At 42.2% G+C, this 19817-nt stretch overlaps 1 protein-coding gene across 5 annotated transcripts in view; it reads right to left on the bottom strand.

The window, feature by feature from the left end:
* The window catches only part of cfap46 (cilia and flagella associated protein 46), a 37331-nt gene extending 22078 nt beyond the window's left edge, over nucleotides 1-15253 (bottom strand). For 3 of the 5 annotated variants that reach the window (XM_029835748.1, XM_029835751.1, XM_029835752.1), the window contains exons 1-21: nucleotides 15082-15253; nucleotides 14657-14737; nucleotides 14501-14567; nucleotides 14378-14426; nucleotides 13625-13756; nucleotides 12170-12237; nucleotides 11253-11417; nucleotides 10259-10382; nucleotides 9426-9520; nucleotides 8485-8616; nucleotides 8209-8308; nucleotides 7910-8008; nucleotides 7201-7391; nucleotides 6804-7029; nucleotides 6512-6629; nucleotides 5112-5232; nucleotides 4657-4784; nucleotides 4144-4253; nucleotides 2375-2487; nucleotides 1738-1950; nucleotides 1071-1269 (exon numbers count right to left, since the gene is read on the bottom strand). In XM_029835748.1, the coding sequence (XP_029691608.1) occupies nucleotides 1071-1269; nucleotides 1738-1950; nucleotides 2375-2487; nucleotides 4144-4253; nucleotides 4657-4784; nucleotides 5112-5232; nucleotides 6512-6629; nucleotides 6804-7029; nucleotides 7201-7391; nucleotides 7910-8008; nucleotides 8209-8308; nucleotides 8485-8616; nucleotides 9426-9520; nucleotides 10259-10382; nucleotides 11253-11417; nucleotides 12170-12237; nucleotides 13625-13756; nucleotides 14378-14401 (2358 nt within the window). In that variant the 5' untranslated portion in view covers nucleotides 14402-14426; nucleotides 14501-14567; nucleotides 14657-14737; nucleotides 15082-15253. Of the gene's footprint in view, nucleotides 1-1070; nucleotides 1270-1737; nucleotides 1951-2374; nucleotides 2488-4143; nucleotides 4254-4656; nucleotides 4785-5111; nucleotides 5233-6511; nucleotides 6630-6803; nucleotides 7030-7200; nucleotides 7392-7909; nucleotides 8009-8208; nucleotides 8309-8484; nucleotides 8617-9425; nucleotides 9521-10258; nucleotides 10383-11252; nucleotides 11418-12169; nucleotides 12238-13624; nucleotides 13757-14377; nucleotides 14427-14500; nucleotides 14568-14632; nucleotides 14738-15019; nucleotides 15035-15081 lie in introns of those variants that run through there. The other 2 variants (XM_029835749.1, XM_029835750.1) reach the window with 2 other exon arrangements.
* Between the last annotated feature and the right edge of the window lie 4564 nt (nucleotides 15254-19817).

Genomic DNA, 19817 nt, shown 5'->3' with positions numbered 1-19817 from the left:
ACAACATTAAAAAAAAGTATGGTTCATGTCACACACAGTATTAACCCTGCTATACTACAGTCTATTTATACAATTGCAAAGAAACGATGTGACATCCTAATAGTTGCCTCAATCATGAAACTGAATAATTCACTGATAAAGTGCCTTTGATCTGGCTCCCGTGCTGAGAAAAATGGTGAAGAACATTGTGACAAAGTGATGTTATCAGGAAATATGGTTAATTGGTACTCAGAAGTGGAACATGGGAAGAAGACGCAAGTGGATGTTTTTAATGTGACACGAGAAAGTGCATGCGTGCACAGAATACGCATGGATGTTCCGTCTTCATGGAGCCTGGAATGTGTTGTAAAATCATTTAAAACTTGAGCAGCGGGTCTCAGCTGATGTTTTTAAATCCAAGTTGACCATCTCAGAGGTTGATTTAACAGTTTGTGCAGTCTAGTGTACTTCCATTTAACATAATTATTAACTGACTTGTGTGTAAATTGTATTTATTGCTTAGAGGTTTTATGTGCCCTGTTGTTTCCTGGCCAGGAAACGAGATTTATAATCTCATTGGGACTTTTCCTGGCTAAATAAACTAAATAAACTACCACCTTTTGCCCAGCAACCAAAACCACCCACCATCCAAGAAATCTCTGCAGACAAATACATTAATGTTGAATTTTCCTGAATGCAATTTGGCTCAAATAATATAAGTGGTTCCATTACTGTAAATGTTTTGGTGATATAATTCTGAAATATTTTATAGCATAAGGTTTTTAGTACACTTTAGAGTACAGATGAGTGGATCCCTGTTCATTAAAATAATCCCAGAATTTGCAATTAATTCTCCTAAATCTCAAGAATCTGTGTGAATCTGTTTTATCAAACCTCTTGTATAAGTCCAACCATTAGGGTTGCAGTGGTGCTCACCACCATCCAGCAGCCACTACACAAGGGACAACAGTCTTTGCCAGTTGATCACTGGACTCACACAACCGGCTCTCCACAAACAGTAAAAATGTATGCTCACAGCAGTAAAATTAATATATGGAGATATTTACAGAAATGCATTGTGCCTGGCTTACCTGTAGTGCCTTGAGGACATCTCGGCCTGCAGCAGCGTCCAAAGACTCTCGGGGACTTTTGCTCATCTTTGGCTCCTTTCTGGCTCGTTTTTTGCCCTCGTCTGCTGGCAGGGCCGGCTCAGACTGATCCGGTCCAGTCAGACTCTGAATTATCCCTCGGGCCACAGCATCACACAGCAGCACAAACAGAACATGATGTCTGAGTGGGAGATGAACCAAGACGTTAGCATTTTCTTCACAGTCATCAGCTGCAAAATGAAAACAAAGACACATTTGGGCTGGAAGGACCCCAGTTTTTTGAGTAAATGTTTGTTCTTCCACGGTAGAATTTAATGACACCAAATCTGAAAATTCACATAATTATAGCTGTGCTCAAGGGCAGTTTGGCCCGTTTAGAGTTACGGTTTTTCCAGGGTCAGAAATAGAAGCAGAAGCAGCTTCAGAGTACTTTTTCTTTTAGAGTAAACTATATTGGCTGCCGCTCAAAAGCCAACTCTGAGTGAAATGAGTTTCCGAGGACAATCGTTCAAGTGCAGTTATTCACTTGAGTGGATACGTCCACCCGTGGATGCTTTTTACTGAGCAAACTGAGCATCATATCAAGAGCAATAGCAGCCAAACCTGCAATAACCTGCAATAACGTGTCTCTTAAACACACATTCTTTACCCATTATTATCGGTCTTTTGGAGGAGCTCTACTACAGTCTGGAAAACAGGAAGCAGCCTTTGATACTCTCCAGCTGCCAAAAGTGGGCTGTTGTAGTTCCAAAGGTAGACGGCTGCATTTTCCACCACCCACAATTCCTCGATTTCTGTTCCGATTCTTGCTGCCCGCAGTAGGCTGGAGGTGGCGTAAGCGGACAACTCCTGAATCCAGTCGCTGGGTGAGAGCGGGACAGAGAGAGAGCCAGTGAGATAATGGCTGTCTGGTTTTCCAGCTAAATGTGACACCAATCTCAAAGCCTTTTGATTCCAAAGGCACATCATTTTATCCTTTTGCCTTGTTGTCAACACAAAAAATAAGATGACATCAGCGCCCGATGGCAAATGTCTTGTCAACCTTTCAAAAGAGCTAAGGTGGTAACAAAAAAGGCCCAAAACATTTTCAGACGCTCTTAAAATACATCATCTTCTACTTCAAATTCTCTTTGTAATCTAAATATCCACATGGATTGAAAAGGACTAAAGGACATGAAAACGAGGAATAGTACAGCGTTTCGTGATGTTAAAAAATCTGAAAGGATATGAGGAAATTGATGCTTCTAAAAAGGGAAATATGGGGTTCATCTGTATTGAGTTTTTACCTGTAAGCAACCCACAGTGGATCTTCAATAGACACGAGCTCATTTTCTACCACAGGGGGGGCGGCGACAGCATTAAGGTGGACCCCTTCTGAAAGCAGTTTTTTGACGGTGGCCTAAATTAAGAAAAGGAAAATATATGAAGTAATATCAAGGCTTCTGTTAAGGTTGGGTTATTACAGGACCCGAAAGCAGGTAAAAACGCAGTGATAGAAAGTCCAACAACTAGTCTTTATTTAGCAAATTCAACTGGCACTCCTTCTGGACCGCAGGGAAGCTCTCGTCCAGTCTTCTGGGGCGCACAGCGAGCTCCAACACAGGGGTCCAGTCCTGCGAGTTCTCTCGTCCAGGAGGGCGGCGTGGAGACCTCGAACGAGCAGGAGAAACCACCTAAACCCTCCGACGCTGGCAGGCAGGCGCTCCTGATGTAGATTGCCAACAGGCGCGCCCGCCTGCAGCAGCAAATCAGCTCCTCTACGCCGCCTGCAGGAAAAAACAGGCACACAACCCGGAACCCTGGACCCCAACAGTTTCATCTTTCTTTGTATTTATAAAAAAAAAAGACTAATTTTGTTCCACGGAGTTACATTATTGTTTCTTTTGATTTTACCTAACCCGGTTGTTCTTGTCACACCTCTTGTGTCATGTTGGCCCACAGTGTGTTGCAGAATTGTGCTACTGGTTAATTTAACACTGATCATGAGCCCTGCCAGCAAGCTAGCCCATAATCAGACCATTTATTGAACTAAATGAAATGGAAATCACAATCATTACAGTAAAGGCACCTTGGAAATCACACTTCCATTTTACCCCAGTGGAAAAGGGTTTTGCAGGTGGTGAAAACAGACCATTTCCCTCTTTAACAGAGCCCTCACTGCTAGGTAGCAAGGGGCAGCATCTGCAGCCCACAGAGGTTGCACAGGTAGCGCAACACCTCCATCATAACGCATCTATATTTGCAGTGGCCAGAGGGTTTGTTGTTGGGAAAAGACACCAGAAGACAGGCCAGTATGCCAGGAGAAGCAAAGAGGCCTGTAGCACTGCTCTCTGATCCACTGTGCAGGAGGAACAGGAGGAGGAGCAGGAGGAGGAGCGCTTAAGCCCTTCAAAGGGACCCCCAGCAGGGCACTCATGTACATGCTTCATGCCCTGTACTACGCAGCCTGACTGGCATTTGCCAGAGAACGCCAGATTTGCTTGTGGCGCCGTGTTCTCCTCGCAGACGGGAGCAGGTTCACACTGAGCACATGTGACAGATGTGACAGAGTCTGAAGATGCTGCGGGGAATGCTCTGCTGCCTCCAGCATTATCCAGCATTACTGGATTAGGGACCCTTTCGTCATCTCATCAGGAGAATGGAGGTGCTAAATGAGCGCATACGGGCACGTGGAAGCCACCACGGAGCCCCATTGTGTTGATTAAATCTGTAAACATGCTGTGTGATTCCATGGAAGGTGTCAAACCTGGGTTTTTTCAGAGAAGGTGACACTCACAGAGAGTGCCTCCTCCAACACCAACAACCATTGGAAAGCATAAGTAGCTTAAACTGAAATCATCTGAAATTGCTCATCAGCTGTATGAACATTAATCATATTAAGTATTTCATGCTCAGTTCTCTGCTGAAGCTGCATTCAGGAGCAGACAGGCATTATTTCCAAAATAAGTTTCCCTCTTCAAAGTCTTTATGAAAGGCTAAAAGCTCCCTTAAGTTTACAAATTGTAAAACAACTAAAAACGTGTGTATGTGTACTCGGACGCACGCGTTTACACACCTCAGCATTGATGAAGTGGACTTCAGCTAAAAGTCGCGGAACATCGTTCTGATATATTTGACTGCTGCTGCTGCCACTGCGGGGCGTCGCATTTGCTGATGTTGCATAATCTGGATGTGAAAACACAAAACAAAACTATGACTTGGAGTCAAACAGTCATGTGGTTGATAGCTGCACTTGCAACCAAATATAATATTTAGACGGCCTGTACGCCAGAGCTGTTAGTCCATATTTTAATTTATACATGAGCAGAAAAATCATTTCACAATGACAATAGTGCTGTGATTTAATAGAATGTCTCTTAAATGTTAGTTGCACATTTGTCCATTAATACTTTTTCATTTCCCCCTATGAATCCCAACCTAATCAGTTATAGCATATTTATATTTTCTTGGGTCTCTTTTAAGGCCACATTCATATTCAGCTAAGCAATCCAATGATTTCATCCCACCAACATATCAGTTTGTTCCAACCTTTATTTATTGCTGATCGCTCATCTGTTTATGGACTTACTGTCAGCCTTTGTAACCGGCGTCCATCTCCCATCGTCGTACAGCAAACAGAAACGACAAGCAGCTCTGCACACGTCCCAAACTTCATGCTTTGCAGCTGTCTTCACAAGTGTTGCCCACAACTTGACCCTGAAACAGCCACCAAAAGAACAATGAACAATGAAGTCCAACAACACTGCAGCACACACACACACACACACACACACACACACACACACACTCGCTTAGGTTGTTTTCAGGGCCAGTGGAGTCACTCACATAGAAAACAGAAAATAGTGCATATTTAGCAGTTCTAAATGTTAGTATCTACGGCACATAATCAGCTCTAGAGAGCCAGTAATCCAAGTGGAATTCTGAGGTAATTAGTTCAGAAAAAGATGGAAAGAGAAGCCGGGCTCTGTGTCTGTTCTGGACATGCAAATTGATAAGGGAACATCACGCCCACACACTCTATACCTCTCTGTGCTGTCAGCATCTTCTCCTCGTCTGTCCAAGTGTCCATCCACCTTACATACAGATGCAGAGTGATGTGCTGCCTTTTCACCGAGCTGAGCTGCAGGTCCAGACTCGGGACAGCCTACAGGAAGTAAACAAGACTGATTGACATATTGAAATGTATTCCTTCTCCTGGCAAATAGTTTGCATTTTCTCTGAATAATAAATTAGCATATTTTACAGCGACGGCTGGAAATGACTGGTGCTGCTGCTTCCGAAGCCTTGATGACTGCGTATAATTTAAAGAACATGAAGATTTATACATTAGTTACGCAACAATCCTTTTTGTGCGACTTCTGTGTGGGCAAACCATCGGAAGCCGGGTTTAACCAGGGTCATAAAGAGGGAAAATGACCCATTTCTAACAATAAAAGGTCTTTAAGAGGGAAATCAATGTTGTAAAGTGAACCCAAATATAAATCTTTTTATAATCCATCATCACAGAGAAGGTAATAAATACAAATCAAACAACCTAAAATAGAGAAATAGGCTGTCCGTTGATGCAATATCTGATGAGCATGAAGAAGAGATGTGTGTCTATTTATACAGGCGGGCTTTTCTCCAAAACAAACTAATGAGCAGCAGAGCAACAACTAAAGTTACTTTTTGATAAATCGGTCCTGTGTTCTACTAAAATCTTTATGTTCCGGCAGAACCTTTCTTTAACGCTAAAAATGTGCTGTTAAGCGTTAAGATCGCGGACACTCTTGAAGTTTAAAGACAGACAGAAAAGTGCCGTCACTTGGGACCACGGCTCCTAACCCAATTTGATTAGCTGTCAGGAGGTCTTCTCTGGGTCATTAGTGGTTCTGATTGTTCATTTGGTGCTGGGTACCAAGGAGGCTGAAGTGACACTGTACTTGAGTTCAATCCCTGCTTCTCCATGTTTCACCGCACATGGTCGATGACTCTTTGCAGTGAGCCACAGAGGCGGCGCGCAGCCTGGACGGGAGCCGACACACTGCAGGAAAACTAAGATGCCATTTGCATTCAGGTGCAGGTACAGCCGAGTGTGATCCGCTCCGGAGCGGCCCACGCCCTTGATCATGAAGTACCAACCAGCTTTCCTCATTTCTATGTGGGATTTGGCCGCCCGTACTTTTTAAACTGTCGGGCCATTCGTAGCTTTAAAGAGTCACAGTCAAAGAACAGAAACAAAATATGTTGGATGTGAAAAATCACACCAGGATTGACCACATCTGCTGTAGTGAGCATGGAGCCATCAATCATTCTCCACTCCTCTAATCAAGGATAGAATGTGATTAATAGCTCAACGCTTGGGACATTTTGTCATTACTCACAAAGGTTATGTGCATAAAAGTGCTACTGTTTAATAGCAAGTGACCATGAGAAATCATTACTTTCAGGGATGTTGTCTGCATCCAGCACCATCTGGAATTCATCGGGAGCCAACAGAAGACCCACAGAAACCAGAGTTGGACGGATGTCCGTCTCGTCTTTGGGGTGCAAGTCTCTAACCTGCCAAAGACCGATTGGATAGAAGGTCACTCTTAGGCAGCTGGACACCCCGAGACTGACTCAAGGATGCTGAATCCATGCAGAGTCTAGGTGAAGAGCTTCCTTTTTTGTATTTTTTTTTATTAATTTAAATGATTTTGTGTCAAAGATTTGCTGTGAGACCGAGAGTGAGACCTTCTGCAGGAGCTGAGCAGCTTTGTCCTCGCGTCGGGAGGGCGTTTGGTCGAGGGCGGTTCTGAGCTGCAGGAGATGCACGGCTGACGACAGATGCTCTTGTTGTGTTCCATCATCCAGCAGCAGGGCTTTCTGTAGGTGAGTCAGGGAAGCTTCAAGGCTCCCCTTCTCCTCTTCGATCGCTGCCAGCTCTGAGTGGAGCTGACAGCGCATCTCCACAAACACACTGTGTTAAAATAGCACCAAGACTTAATACACACATATTACAAAGGGATGGAAATCTGGGTCAAAATCCTAAAGTCAAGTCAGGCAGACAAAACAAATATGGACTTTTGAAGTAAAATATCCCTGTCTTCAAGATTATACACACAAACGGGATGGGATGCTTCTTTTACACCTTTGAATCTCTTCCAGCACGATAGCTACATTCAGCAGAGGGGTCCTGATGTATTTCCTGAATTTAGGCTGCAACAGGGGCAAACAGATCGTCCACTGGGTTGCACACACAGCTTGCATGGCCTGAGGGTCACCCTCCCTCGTTGCTGTCTGCAGGCACTGGTCTAGTTTGGTTATTTCCTTTAGCCGTGCCTGCAGGACAAAAAAAAACAACAACATATAGAAACTCGACATTTCTGGTTACATAAACCGATCTCCAAAATAGTTTTAAACTGAATAGTTTTAAACTGAGAAACGTTAGAACATATTTGTTGTTTTGAATGCGTTACCCGCAACATCATTGTGGAAGATGAATCTGTGGAATTGAGTGTGGTCACTCTATAATACGAGTACAAGCCTGAGAGAATCCGAGCTTATGTGCAGCTGGTTTTTGTAGCAAACCGTTCTGACCCTGAATTTACCTCTACCTTCTTTACCTGTTTCCTGCCACCCACTAGAAATGTATCTTGGCCCCAAACTTCACCTTGACAACCATCATATTCTGTGTCCAAATACAGGAACTGCAGAATGCTGTTGCAGACGCCCAACACATGAAACACTTTTCACATCTCTTCTTCATGCTCATCACTAGTCCTGGACTGACTGATTCACACGAAGACACAAAAAAGCCCCAAGCACACTGTTGTTAACTCGAGGCGATAAGCGAGCACCTCTATACTGGCTCTGCAATAGACGTTCATCATGGCGTCTCTCTTCAGGAGGTTGATTTCAGAGTTGACACACTCCATTATAATTTGTTGTCCAACGCTCTAAAAAGAAATCCACATGAGAACAAGTGAGCAACCTGACATTTAAGAAACAAACAGATGATAGAAGTTAACTACAAGCTAAATGTAGCTGTGCGCTTTAGCACCGACTGGTTACTGATGTTCATCTCTTCTAGGTCTTTGACAAATCTGTGCTGTTACATGATACACTGAAGGATTTGAAGAGAACTTTAAGAACTCACAGCTTCTCCCACTGACTTCAGCTCTTTCAAACAGCTGGCAGCTACTTTCTGATGCTTCACGTGCAGCGCCAGCAGAGCCAACTCCAAGAGGAAGGCAGCTCTGCAAATCCCAGATAAAACATAATTTATACAGCTCCCAACAGTCGCTACATTAATCTGAGTCATGTGCTGCCCTGGGCATCTAAATATGCTTTTACAGTGGTGGGATGTTGAAGAGAACACGGAGTAACAAATGTTATCGTAGGAGATTTGTTTGGGATATTTTAGGTCGCAGACCTGTCAGTTGGTTCAACGGGTGCTGGGATGGAGCTCAAATGCGTGCTGGAGTCTTTAGCATGTCCCACTAGCAGCTGCGAGATCTCTTCAAGCTCCTGCTTTAAGTCACTTTCAGGCGTTTCCTCCAACCTGCTGCAACAAGACGAAAAGCAGTCTGTGTACAGTATCCGTGATCCTTATTTGTATTCAACGCACTTATACAGACTGTACATAAACCCTGGGCTAAATCATCTATATACGCTGGTGATGATGGTCAAGGCGCACTGACGTGCTGTCAACTTTTATAGCTGAGTAACCGTGAGGAGCTCTGACATGTGGAGTACATGCCTGGAGAAAAGGGTGGGTGAGGAGTGCGACTGCAGCGGCCACAGTGCTGCTCTCGTCACGCAGAGGTACAGTCACAGTGCAGCCCCCATCACCACGCATCACTTTTTAGCAAACCTTTTATGCGTAAGACAACATAATGTCCACTACAAATAAAGTATATTGAGTGAGGGGTGTGAACAGGAGTAAAAGAGCACCACCTAAGTGTATAGAAAAATGGGTTGTGTTTCTCCAGGTGCATCTCAACTAATCTTCTATATCAATATTATGTTGTTAAACTACAAGACTGAAATTAAGGTTTCACGTCAATAGAAAGATGGGAGAGTAATCCAGGCATTACTGAAGCCTCTGAATGACACACAGCTCCATAAAACACTAAAACGCACTGAAGAAAACACATATTAAAGGTAAAATGAAGAATGATCAAACAAAGGTGTTTGGGCGTAACCTCAATTATGACAAACGTGACAGAAATATCTGTTAAGTTTAAATTATCAAAGCAAACTGTCAGCCAGAGAAATATATTCTCTGAAGCACGATGTCAAGACAGAACTCAACGACAGGCAATAATAGTATATTCATGGAAAGTCTAACCGAATCGAACCAAAGCTGCTTACTTTTTAACTTGCTGTATTTTGTAGATTGCAGATAATTCCGCACTCTGGCTGCTTAGTTCAGTGAGGGTGTCAGTTTCTGCCAGCTTGTGATGCACCTGTAATAAGACGAGAAGAGTCAATAAAAGGCTCTTAGAGAGAAAACCCCCATATGACAAAGGACGATTAATATTTTAATCTTCTTTTAGTGTTTGACATTGACTTTCATATTACTGCGTTGAAATGCTATATAACGGTGTTTTATTGCTTGTATTATCACAATAGTCATAAATAGCAGTAGTGCAGGCAGTAGAATTCCTCGGGCGGCGGCCGGTTTCAGGCTGGTCCACAGAAATGTTAAAGCTCTCAGGCAGAGAGGGCAGATCCCACTGAAGTCCATGAATCCTGAAGAAGCTGAGCCCCCAAACGGGAGCACCAGATACATCTTTTGAGACGGGCAGAAAAGCCCACAGGCGAGTCCAACGGTAAATCCAAGTTCCAAAACCTCCACAGCAAACGAAAGCACCAGTCGCCAATCCCGGCCTGGAGCACACCCTGGAAAAAAGCAGTGCCAAAAACAGGTGGCTGGAGGCCACGTGGCTAAATGCTAACCAGCACAGGAGGTGAGCAGCGGCTGCTAGCCAGCAACGGTTGTGGGCTAACAGTCTGAATGGCCCTGTCACAGGGGTGAAAATATAGCTTTGAGTTATAATAACGCATGTTTCATTAGAGAAGATGCTATAAAAACAACTGCACCTGAAAATTAAAATAATCCTGTCATGTCCAGGACAACGGTGCTGTTGTGGTTGCTTACATTATCCCCGATGTGTTCATAATAGCAGAGTCAGGACATTTACCAGTAGCATAAAGAGTCTTGAGAAACGGCGTGGAATGTGTGCTTTGATAAACGTCTCTGTAACTTTGGCGAAACTTGCAGCCTCGTTTTTGTCCCCAGAATCCACAAGACACGTGATCAGGTGCCTGAAAACAAAGAAAGAGCAAATGAGACAACACATTTTCTTGTGGTCACATGGTCACAAAATAGAGGTTTTAAAACAGCAGGTTACAAAGAACTACAGCAGTTGTTTTAATACATGTAAGTTTTGAGAAGCTGCTACTTACAAGTGTCTCCTTTAACTTATTTTGCTCTTCTGAGCCACACTTTGACTGAAACATTAGTTTTTATCAAATTTGGATAGTTTTAAGTGTCAGGTTAGCAGAAGGTCTCACCAATGGCCAGCACATACTCCACTCTGCTGCCCAACTCCTCACTCACAGCCACTGACAGAATAGCATCGCCGCTAACCTCCAAAACCTCCACTGGCTGCCAGTTAAACGACACTTTCTTTCCCAAATCCGTCTGCACCATCAGGCTCGCTGCTGCCTCACACACTCGCTTCCTCCCCACACACCCTCCTGTTACCTGCACATGCCTGGCACTGCCTCTCCTCCTTTCACACAGAACCCAGCATCGGACATACTTCATGCATGATATTAGTGCTTTTAGAACCTCGTAAAGGCCCTACTATGACTTAAATGCTAAACCTGACTGCGCAGCTAATAACACATAACATCATGTACTCGCCCCCCTGAGGAATCGGTTTACTCAACCATACTAATACCGTGTCGCATTCATGAACCAAATGTGCATAACATTTGCAATATTGTCAAATATGGAATGTTAGCCGAAGGTCTCGGGGGAAAGAAGTCATTAAAAAGCCGGTAGCAGAAACTACAATATATTCCCAGCAAGCTCTGGAGGGAAAAATATGTTGGCGGAGGAGAAATGCTGACAGGACAGAATTACAGCATTATTTTTTTTTTAAATGAAAGACAAGTAGGTGCACTTGCATCATGAGTTCAGCCCTCCAGCTATGGTCCTGGTCGTCCACCTCCTCCAGGCTTTGGATCACCTCCCTGAGGGAAGGAACCAGATGCTGACACCTGCCCGGCTGCAGGAAGGGCCGCACGGCGTGGAAGTAACGCACGGAGGAGTTGAAGACTTTGTAGTGGAAGCTGTCAGAAATGAAGCGCATGCAAACCAGGAAGGCTGAATTATTTACTCATGCATTCTCAAGTCAGTTTATCTGTTCGCGCCACTCAGTTCGTGGCGTCATCGGCTCGCAGGATTCATGCGAATTGCAAATGCGCCCGGATTAACCATCAACCGACGAGTCTCACGAGTGCGCCCCGGACGGTGCGATTTAAATAATAATTTATGGATTCAAAGCACTGTTTTGAAGGAAATTGTGTGAACAGACTGTTTGAGTGGTGCTAATTTATTCACCAGAGATTGCTCCGTGCAATCGTCTGGGCTGGTTGCGTAAGATGCGCAGTCCCACTGGTGTTAATGGGAATGCACATTCAGCCCGTTTATTGACAGGTTATGAGTTCATTAGCAAAGAGGAGCCGCGTTTCTTTTCTTCCAAAGGCGTCTCTTCCCTACAAATACATCTTTGAAAGCAAGGAAGGAAACTCGGACCATTTCTCTTTTTCTACGTTCATCACAGCCCACATTTATCAGAACCCACAGAGAGCATCATCTATTACGAGGTGAGGGCACAGATACGTGGGGGATCAGGTTAGGCTTGGCAATTATAAACACAATTTGAGACACTCTTCACGTTTTGAAAAAATCTACAAATTAGCCTGAGATGTTTGAAAACTTTGTAAGAATCTGCAGGGAGGAGGAACGTTCTCCCAAATCATCGAAAACTATGTTCCACTTCTGACTTCTGAACACTAAGTACAAGATCCTTCCTACCCACCGCGGGTGCTCGGCTTTTGACGTTTCAATGTCTTTCAGAAAACGCCGGATGGTTTCTTCAAAGTCCTTCTGAAACAGAAAACAACAAAGAAAATGGTGAAATGTGAAGATTTCAAAGCCGTAGTTGGAATTCCAGCGTGTGTTCCGGTGGGAGGGAGACGGGGACGGGGCACTCTTTGTGTTTTTGTTCATTATTCCAATAAAAAAAGAGAAAAACGAATTTCACCATTGTTACATTTCAGTCCAAGCCAAAAAGAAGGTCCAATGCATTTAGGTTGGTTTGTCTCTCAGCTTCTGTGTCACATGACGTGAACATCAAAGCAAGAGTCAGAAGAAACAGAAGGAAGAGGACATGAAAAAGTCAAAGGAGGCCAAGAATCATAAACACTGGCAGCAGGGCTTGAAAGGAAGTTTTAAAAAAAAAAAAGGCTGAAAAGCCTGTAGCATTTACATGCAGACAAGACTTTATTCTAAAAGAGAGCAGACCTTAGAGGAAGTGTCGTCCTCAGTCGGTGCGCTACAACACATTTCAACATATACGTCTGTGTTTGTGTTTAAGGGTCATTTCAGCAGAGGACACCTCACTGTGTTTCCCAGATAAAACCTGAACCTCCTCAATCTGTCTCCTTCGGGCTGAGGACCAAAGATCCATAACGCCGAGGTGTGACGTGTGTGTAGTTTGTAATATGTCACCTTTTATCCACCTAAAAAGTGTTACTGTTGGCTTTGAGCAGGTCATGCTCTTACCTTAAGCTGCCTACTGGTAATCAGGGCTTGTAACTGGGAGAGAATATTTGTACCAAAAGAGAAAACAACAACCTAACAACCTGTTGCCACTTTAGAATACAGCACAAATTAAATGACTTAACATGACTTAATCCAGACGTCCCTGGAGAGAAACTATGTTTAGGAAGGATTATGGAGGAGTAATGGCTGTGAATAACACCTTATGAGGCCCATGCTAAGCAAAGACTATTGATTCAATGTCATATGTCCGACTGCAGAAGCAGTAATTAAGTTATAGCTGGTGAACAGTTAATAGTGTAATAAGTAGAAAAATAAGGGGACTATGCTGCTACTAATGTATCGATATGCCGCTAACGCGCTGAATGAGGTGGGTAATGGTGAATATGTGGACACTACGCTAAAGTGTGACTCAAAGTTGATGTTTATCTCAAGATGATGTAATGGAATAAATGTAAATTATACATTATTTGACAGAGGTATGAACTGCACCAAAAACTACCCACAACAATGACGTTGCTGACGTTATAAAACCTTAAAAAGCTGCAACAAAATTCCAGAGAAATTCTGAATCTGTGCCAGTTAAAGTCACGTGCACTCATTATAAACTTTTCTTTTCCAACATAGGCCATTGTGTGTGTGTGTGTGTGTGTGTTTCTGCCCTCACTGACACACAAGCACTTCAAAAATGCAGGTAATTTACTGTCCTCACCATGTTCCCCGTGGCTAATGGCGTCCACAGTTGCCCCTGGCAGAGGTGAGCTTCAGACAATAATTGATCAGCTGGTAGAATCTCTTCAGAGAACATCTTCAGGCACACATTGCTGGTCTCTGAATGATCCGGCTGAACAACAATGAGGGAAAAACGGATGCACATTTATATTATTTACATCATATTTGCATTTAGCCTCTTTACATTTGCCCAATACTTGAAATGGATGAGAAAGGCTAAAATGTGTCCGTGTGGTGCACAAGTATTTGCACTTATCTGAAAATAAACACCCTTTTCTGAGTGCAACACGTATAGTTTCAATGTCAGGTAGTTGACAATAGTGAGAAAATGCTTTATTCTAATGGTCAGTTCAAACAACCACTCTTAAATATGCCTAGTGTTCCTCTGTGGGCCTCTGAAAGAACCCCGGGAAGTACCCCCAGCCCACCTCTCTCCCATAGCTTGTGTGTGTTCATATTCTAGCCTTCATGCATGTTCACGGCCCCCCTCTTCTACTCACACGTACAGAAACTCAAGACCAGTCATTAATGAATGCACATTAAACCAGTCATTAAACCAACAGTTTGTTCCGTCCTGCCTTCTAGCAGCAGATGGAACTCTAGTTTAGATGTTAAATTGGCATCCGCACATCACAGTCGGACATACCATGATTGAGTAACCTGTTTTACACATGTTGCATTTCAGGCAGAGCCACATGGAATCAATCATCTCTACTTGTTGTCAATATCTTACCTGGTTTCTTGGATCGCTTCCCATTGTTGGTGATTCAGACTGATGGAGGCTGGTGGAAGTTAATTGATGCAATTGATATAGAGGACAGTTGTAATGAAATGTAACATTGTTGTAATGTTGTACGTCGTAATGTTGTAGCTTCTATGATGCCGCAGCAGATAAGGAATTGTTGTTTCCAGCGCTGTTGTCACTGAAACATAGAGACATTATACAACATGACCTTTCAGGTCCAGCCAGGTCATAACAGGGCCCTACCTGAGCATCAAAGGAGGAAGGTACCTGCTCAAGGGTACCTCGGCAGTGCCCTGAAGGACTCGTGGCAACCCAGGAACCCTCCCAGGAACCCTCAGACCACCGGCCCTGTGGTTACAATAGATATGTAATCCATTTATTTAACTACAAGCATCAGGCTTTATATAAAGGCTTCACACACACACACACACACACACACACAGACAGACACACACACACGCAAACACACACACAGAGACACACACACGTGTGTCTCTGATGCTCGAGGTTTTATGAACAGCCTGTAACTTCTGACAAAATACAATGTATTAATAATTAGGTATAATTAATGTGAACATATTACGATGCCGTAACACATCCCGGTCCGTGTCAAAGACATTAAATCATTACTAATTTTCGACGCAACGCTAGATAATAATAGCGTTGAAGCGGAAGTTTAGGAAGAATGCTACCGCGTTAGCAGCAATATGTCAGTTTTCTCCGGACCAGAGGATTTTCAAAGTTCCAGCCACAAACTTGAGGTATTTAAAGAGACTTCCAGTCCCCTTTAAGCATTAAATATATATTTGTGGTAAACAAATAACACAGTTTTTGAGGTCAATCAACACTACTATCGGAGCGCTGCTGCGCTTGAGCGTTACTAGGCAACGGGGGACACCTGTCACGAACTACGGTACGCGAGTAGGACCAAAAGAGCTTTAAATGTCCTTTCATTGTTTTTATGGTTCAACACCTTAACTTAATGTGCCCAATTATAGTTCTACAACCAATCAGAAATATGACAACAACATAACTCACTAATATAATCTACTGGTGAATCTACAGATCAGGACTCCATTAGGCTCAAAAATGTAATTGTATTGGAAAGAAAATAAATAAGAGTAGCAACAATAACCCTTTCACAGTGGAACTGATGGAAGAGTGTGTTATTGTGGCTGCTGTCCTGGTGATGGACTTTAAAAAATCGATGGAGATCCGAGTGACAGCATTAATATCACCTGAATTGATTCAGAAAGCATAACTCTGCCGTGACCTTCAAGTTTGTTTATTCAAGCGTGGTATTTCTATAATTACACAACCAAATATAACCTTAACCAATTTTTTCCCTTTGAAGTACTTTTAAATGTGATGTATTTATGGCAATGATTTTTCTTGCTGCTTGACCTACTTCTTAGTTTGCGTTAGAGCATCTAAGGCTTGTTTGTGTCCTTAAAAGCTCAACCTTTAGAGCAAAGAGACATTGAAAGCAATCATGTGTTTGCTGATAAATGCAGTATGTTTAACTCGATCTACCTCCTGCAACGTTCTTCCACATTTTCACGAATGTGATAGGAAAATTGATGTCTGCTGATATATCTACAGACAATTTAAATGATCTGATAGTTTGATTTTTGTGTTCATGCATCACATCTGCACAGAATCACTTAGGTAAATAACTTTAAGGGCTTGATTGATCTGGGATATTTTACATTTACCCAACAGATGTTTACACTGTAATAGTGTCATTTTTTGTTTTTTCCCCCACAACTAGTATAGGTTGACAGTCAGGACAGATGGTCTTTATGATAATAAATAGGCTCATAAAATCTGTTCATTTAGTTGTCCATTATGTTGCTTGTATTCAGAATCCAGTGGACTTTTTATATCTGGTTTAAAAAAGATTTAAAACTACTTACCAGTAAATTCAAAATAAAGTCTTTTCAAAAAGTCTACAATCTAAATTGTGTTAGACTTAGATTGCATTGATTTGGATAACATTAATTAGAATGCCGGTCATTTTAAGAAAATCAAACCAATCCGGGTTAATCCAATCAACATTTTCAGCTCTGAAAAACTGGAATATTTTAGCTCTACTTCTTCTTTATTCGTCCAATGGTCTGAATACTATTCTGCAGAACTGCAAGATGTCTTTGGGCAAGATACGACAGCCATGCTTGTCAAGGATAAAACCACACATCAGCAGCTTGTCAGCACTGCTGAAGCATGCAGAGGTGAAAAACAACAATAGACACTGTCCCATCTGCAGGGAAATTTCATTAACCGTGTGAATTTTCCCACTGAGCTGAAGAATTAAACAAATCTTCGAAGGTTGTGAGGAAACAGATACTGTTAGCTAGAGACAGATACGGGTGGAGGGTGAGAATGAGATTAAACAGTATCTAGTTGGTGCAAAGACCTGCAACTATTAAACATCTAAGTTTGAAGATTTGATCATCTAGAACAGATCGTGTTTGTGTTTCCCAATAATTGTGACCATCACAATCTGAGCACTGCGGCAAACTTGGCTAAAAATCCAATAATCTTGGAATTGCTTGGCATAGATTTGCACATCAAAAGTACTTGTTCAGTGTTAGAGATATGAGAAGATGTTTATTGTAGAGTTACCATCGGAAGTTAATGACGCACTGCAGTTAATTTATACGTTAATACAGAAATCGGGTTGTGTAAATGCTCCTCATAAAACCACTTACTTTTAAGATCTGACTCAAATGGTGTAAAATAAACGAAAGTGAGTTTAGTGAACACAGCACTCTCGACTGTATCCTTGATGAATAAGCCAACATTACGTCTGGTTCAATAGTTTCCCACAAGTCAAAGACCTCCTTCTTTAAAGTAACACAGAATACATTAACAGCAGCCATTGATCAGGTAATGAGCCCCAGGCTTAATTCTAAAGCCCCTCCAACTTTCCAAAATACTCCCGGGAAATAAATCAATTGATCACTAATGAGCAGCTGAACAAAAAAACACAACAGATCAGTGTCTTTTTGATTCCTCTATTTAGAAGCAGTGCTTGGTTTCCTAATAAAAGTGAGGTTTTATGGCTGCAGTAATTAGTGACATTATATCAGAGCGCATTTGTACACATTTGTCAGTGTTGCTCCTCTCATCCAATTTGGAGTAATCAGTGAATATCAAAATCAATGAGGCCTATAAAGTGATATTTTTACCATTACCTAATGAGTGATGCTGAGACTGACTCCTACTTCTGTACCAATATTCTCCACAAATTACCCACTTTGTGCATAATATTAACATTTAGGGTGACACTTTGTGTTCAAACAGTTAATAGGGCTGTTGACTCACCACTCGCGCTGTCGCTGAAAGTGAAGGATGGACCTGATCTGTTCCAACATTAAGAGCGTGAGGATGGGACGCGATGCTCTTTGGCTACGTACTTAGCATCCAAGCTTTGCTGATTCGGCTACACAAACATTCATCACTGATGTATGAAGATATGAATGTCTATAGCTTACAGTTATTGCATTGTTTTACTTTGTATCCTGTACGTCTATAATTTTTAAGGCTTTTAACAGCAGCACCTGTTTTTTAAAGTTCAACATGGATGTTGAAGATGGAATTAAAGAGAGGCTACATTTATAGCACAGAAATGTCTCTTGTTGTTTTGTTATGTCAGAAAAGTTTCCAAAAAGTGCCGAAAGAGATAAAGATAAAGATGAACCAGTTGGACAGTCAAAGCACGTTAATGATCTCCTGACGAGGGTGAAAATTCAGAGGAAACTTACAGATATGTGGACTGATGTTGATACGCGCGTAGTTTCATCAATTAAATACAGCAGGCAGCTCTGTCAGAAACAGGATGTACAATAACATGGGAAAAAACACCCTCAATAAATCAGAGATGTCGTTCGTGATGGCTGATTTGCTGACAACAGCTTTAAATCAATGCTGCGTTCTTCGCAGGATTAGATATTTTTTGCTGATGTATCAGACAAAAGGAGCATTTGAGAAGGCTGAGGAGAGCAGGGAGGCCAAAGGTGACGTAGTAGTGCAGAGATTTCCACAGTTCCTTCAGTAGAATGGGTTAAAACCTTTCATTTTTAATGTTACCACTGACACAAGAGCAGCATTCTGATAAGAAACCAAACCAATGGCCCAGCACAAGTGTCTCCTGGGTGTTTGATCCATCCAGTTTATCCTATAGACTTCCACACTTAGCTCAGCTAAGAGAGCAGAATTGATCCTGGGATGAGAATCTAACACTTTTAGCAACTTGTCTTGATTTTGTTGGACGTGTGGTAGAAGGTATAAGCACTGTTTTATGTGGATGATCTTTGAACACAGATATTTTCATATGGAACCTGTCAAATATGCCGTTGAATGGATCTTTTTCTTGGCTCATTGAATTTAATACGACATGCGTTAGCAAGCGTGGAAATGAGACAGATGTAGACAGGTCGATGCACGTGAAACAATCAAATGCTGGAAAAAAAGGATTGGATGCAGCCAGGCTTTATATATGGTCCTGATATGTGATATCCATACCATTACGCTGATATTTAAACATTTACCAACTTTCTTTCTTATCACATTAATATTCTCTGTAGATATCTCACCTGACTTTATCAGATATGAATATTTCTGGACAAATCTGACCTTTACAGACGGGTTCACACAGTGGTAATGAGAGGCAGTATTTCATCTATCATGTATTGAAAACCTATTTGTGTGTGTGTGTGTGTGTGTGTGTCCTGTTTTAGCCAGGTGCTGCTCTGTCAGTATAGGGAGGGACAGCAACAGCATCCGTCTGGACAACTTGGCTCAAGAGTAAAAGGACCCTCTTACACAACACCGCTGAGCTCAGGTACCATGGTAACAAGCCGGAGACTCCCTCCCTCCTTCCCTCGCACCTTATCTCCAGTTTCGCTGTTGCTCGATACTCCCCTACGAAATGAGGTTTGTCATGGAAGCACAAAGCCCGTGTGCGAGTGGTGAGTGGAGCGATCCTGACACTAACCAAAAAATGATTAATAGTAATAAAATGTTCATTGTCATTTCTTGGATGTTTGCCTGCATAGATTGGATTTAGCCTCAGGACGCACCAAAATAAAGGATCCCGCTGGCTCTTATGACATGGTTTATTAAATAAAGAGTAACTCAGAGCTTGTAAGAAAAGAAAATCTGAATGTTGTCCAGATAGATTTTCTTGATTCCTCTTCTACTCATTTTACTATTATTATTACTATTATGTTTCACAAAACCTTCACAAAACATGTATGGAGCTTTTCCTGTGCACTTGGTTTTGTAGTGTAATGTAACACTACAAAAGGAGTATTTTTTATTTTAGTTTTGAAGATCTTCAAATAACAAAATAGCAAAAATGAAAATATGTTACAAAATGAGAAAACATCAAAACGGCAAGATTTCCATTTAAGTTAAAAAATAA

This window comes from Takifugu rubripes, chromosome 4, assembly GCF_901000725.2.
Source record: "Takifugu rubripes chromosome 4, fTakRub1.2, whole genome shotgun sequence".
NCBI lineage: Eukaryota > Metazoa > Chordata > Actinopteri > Tetraodontiformes > Tetraodontidae > Takifugu > Takifugu rubripes.
Note: the sequence above shows the minus strand (reverse complement) of the source record. Positions and strands in the feature narration are given on the sequence as shown.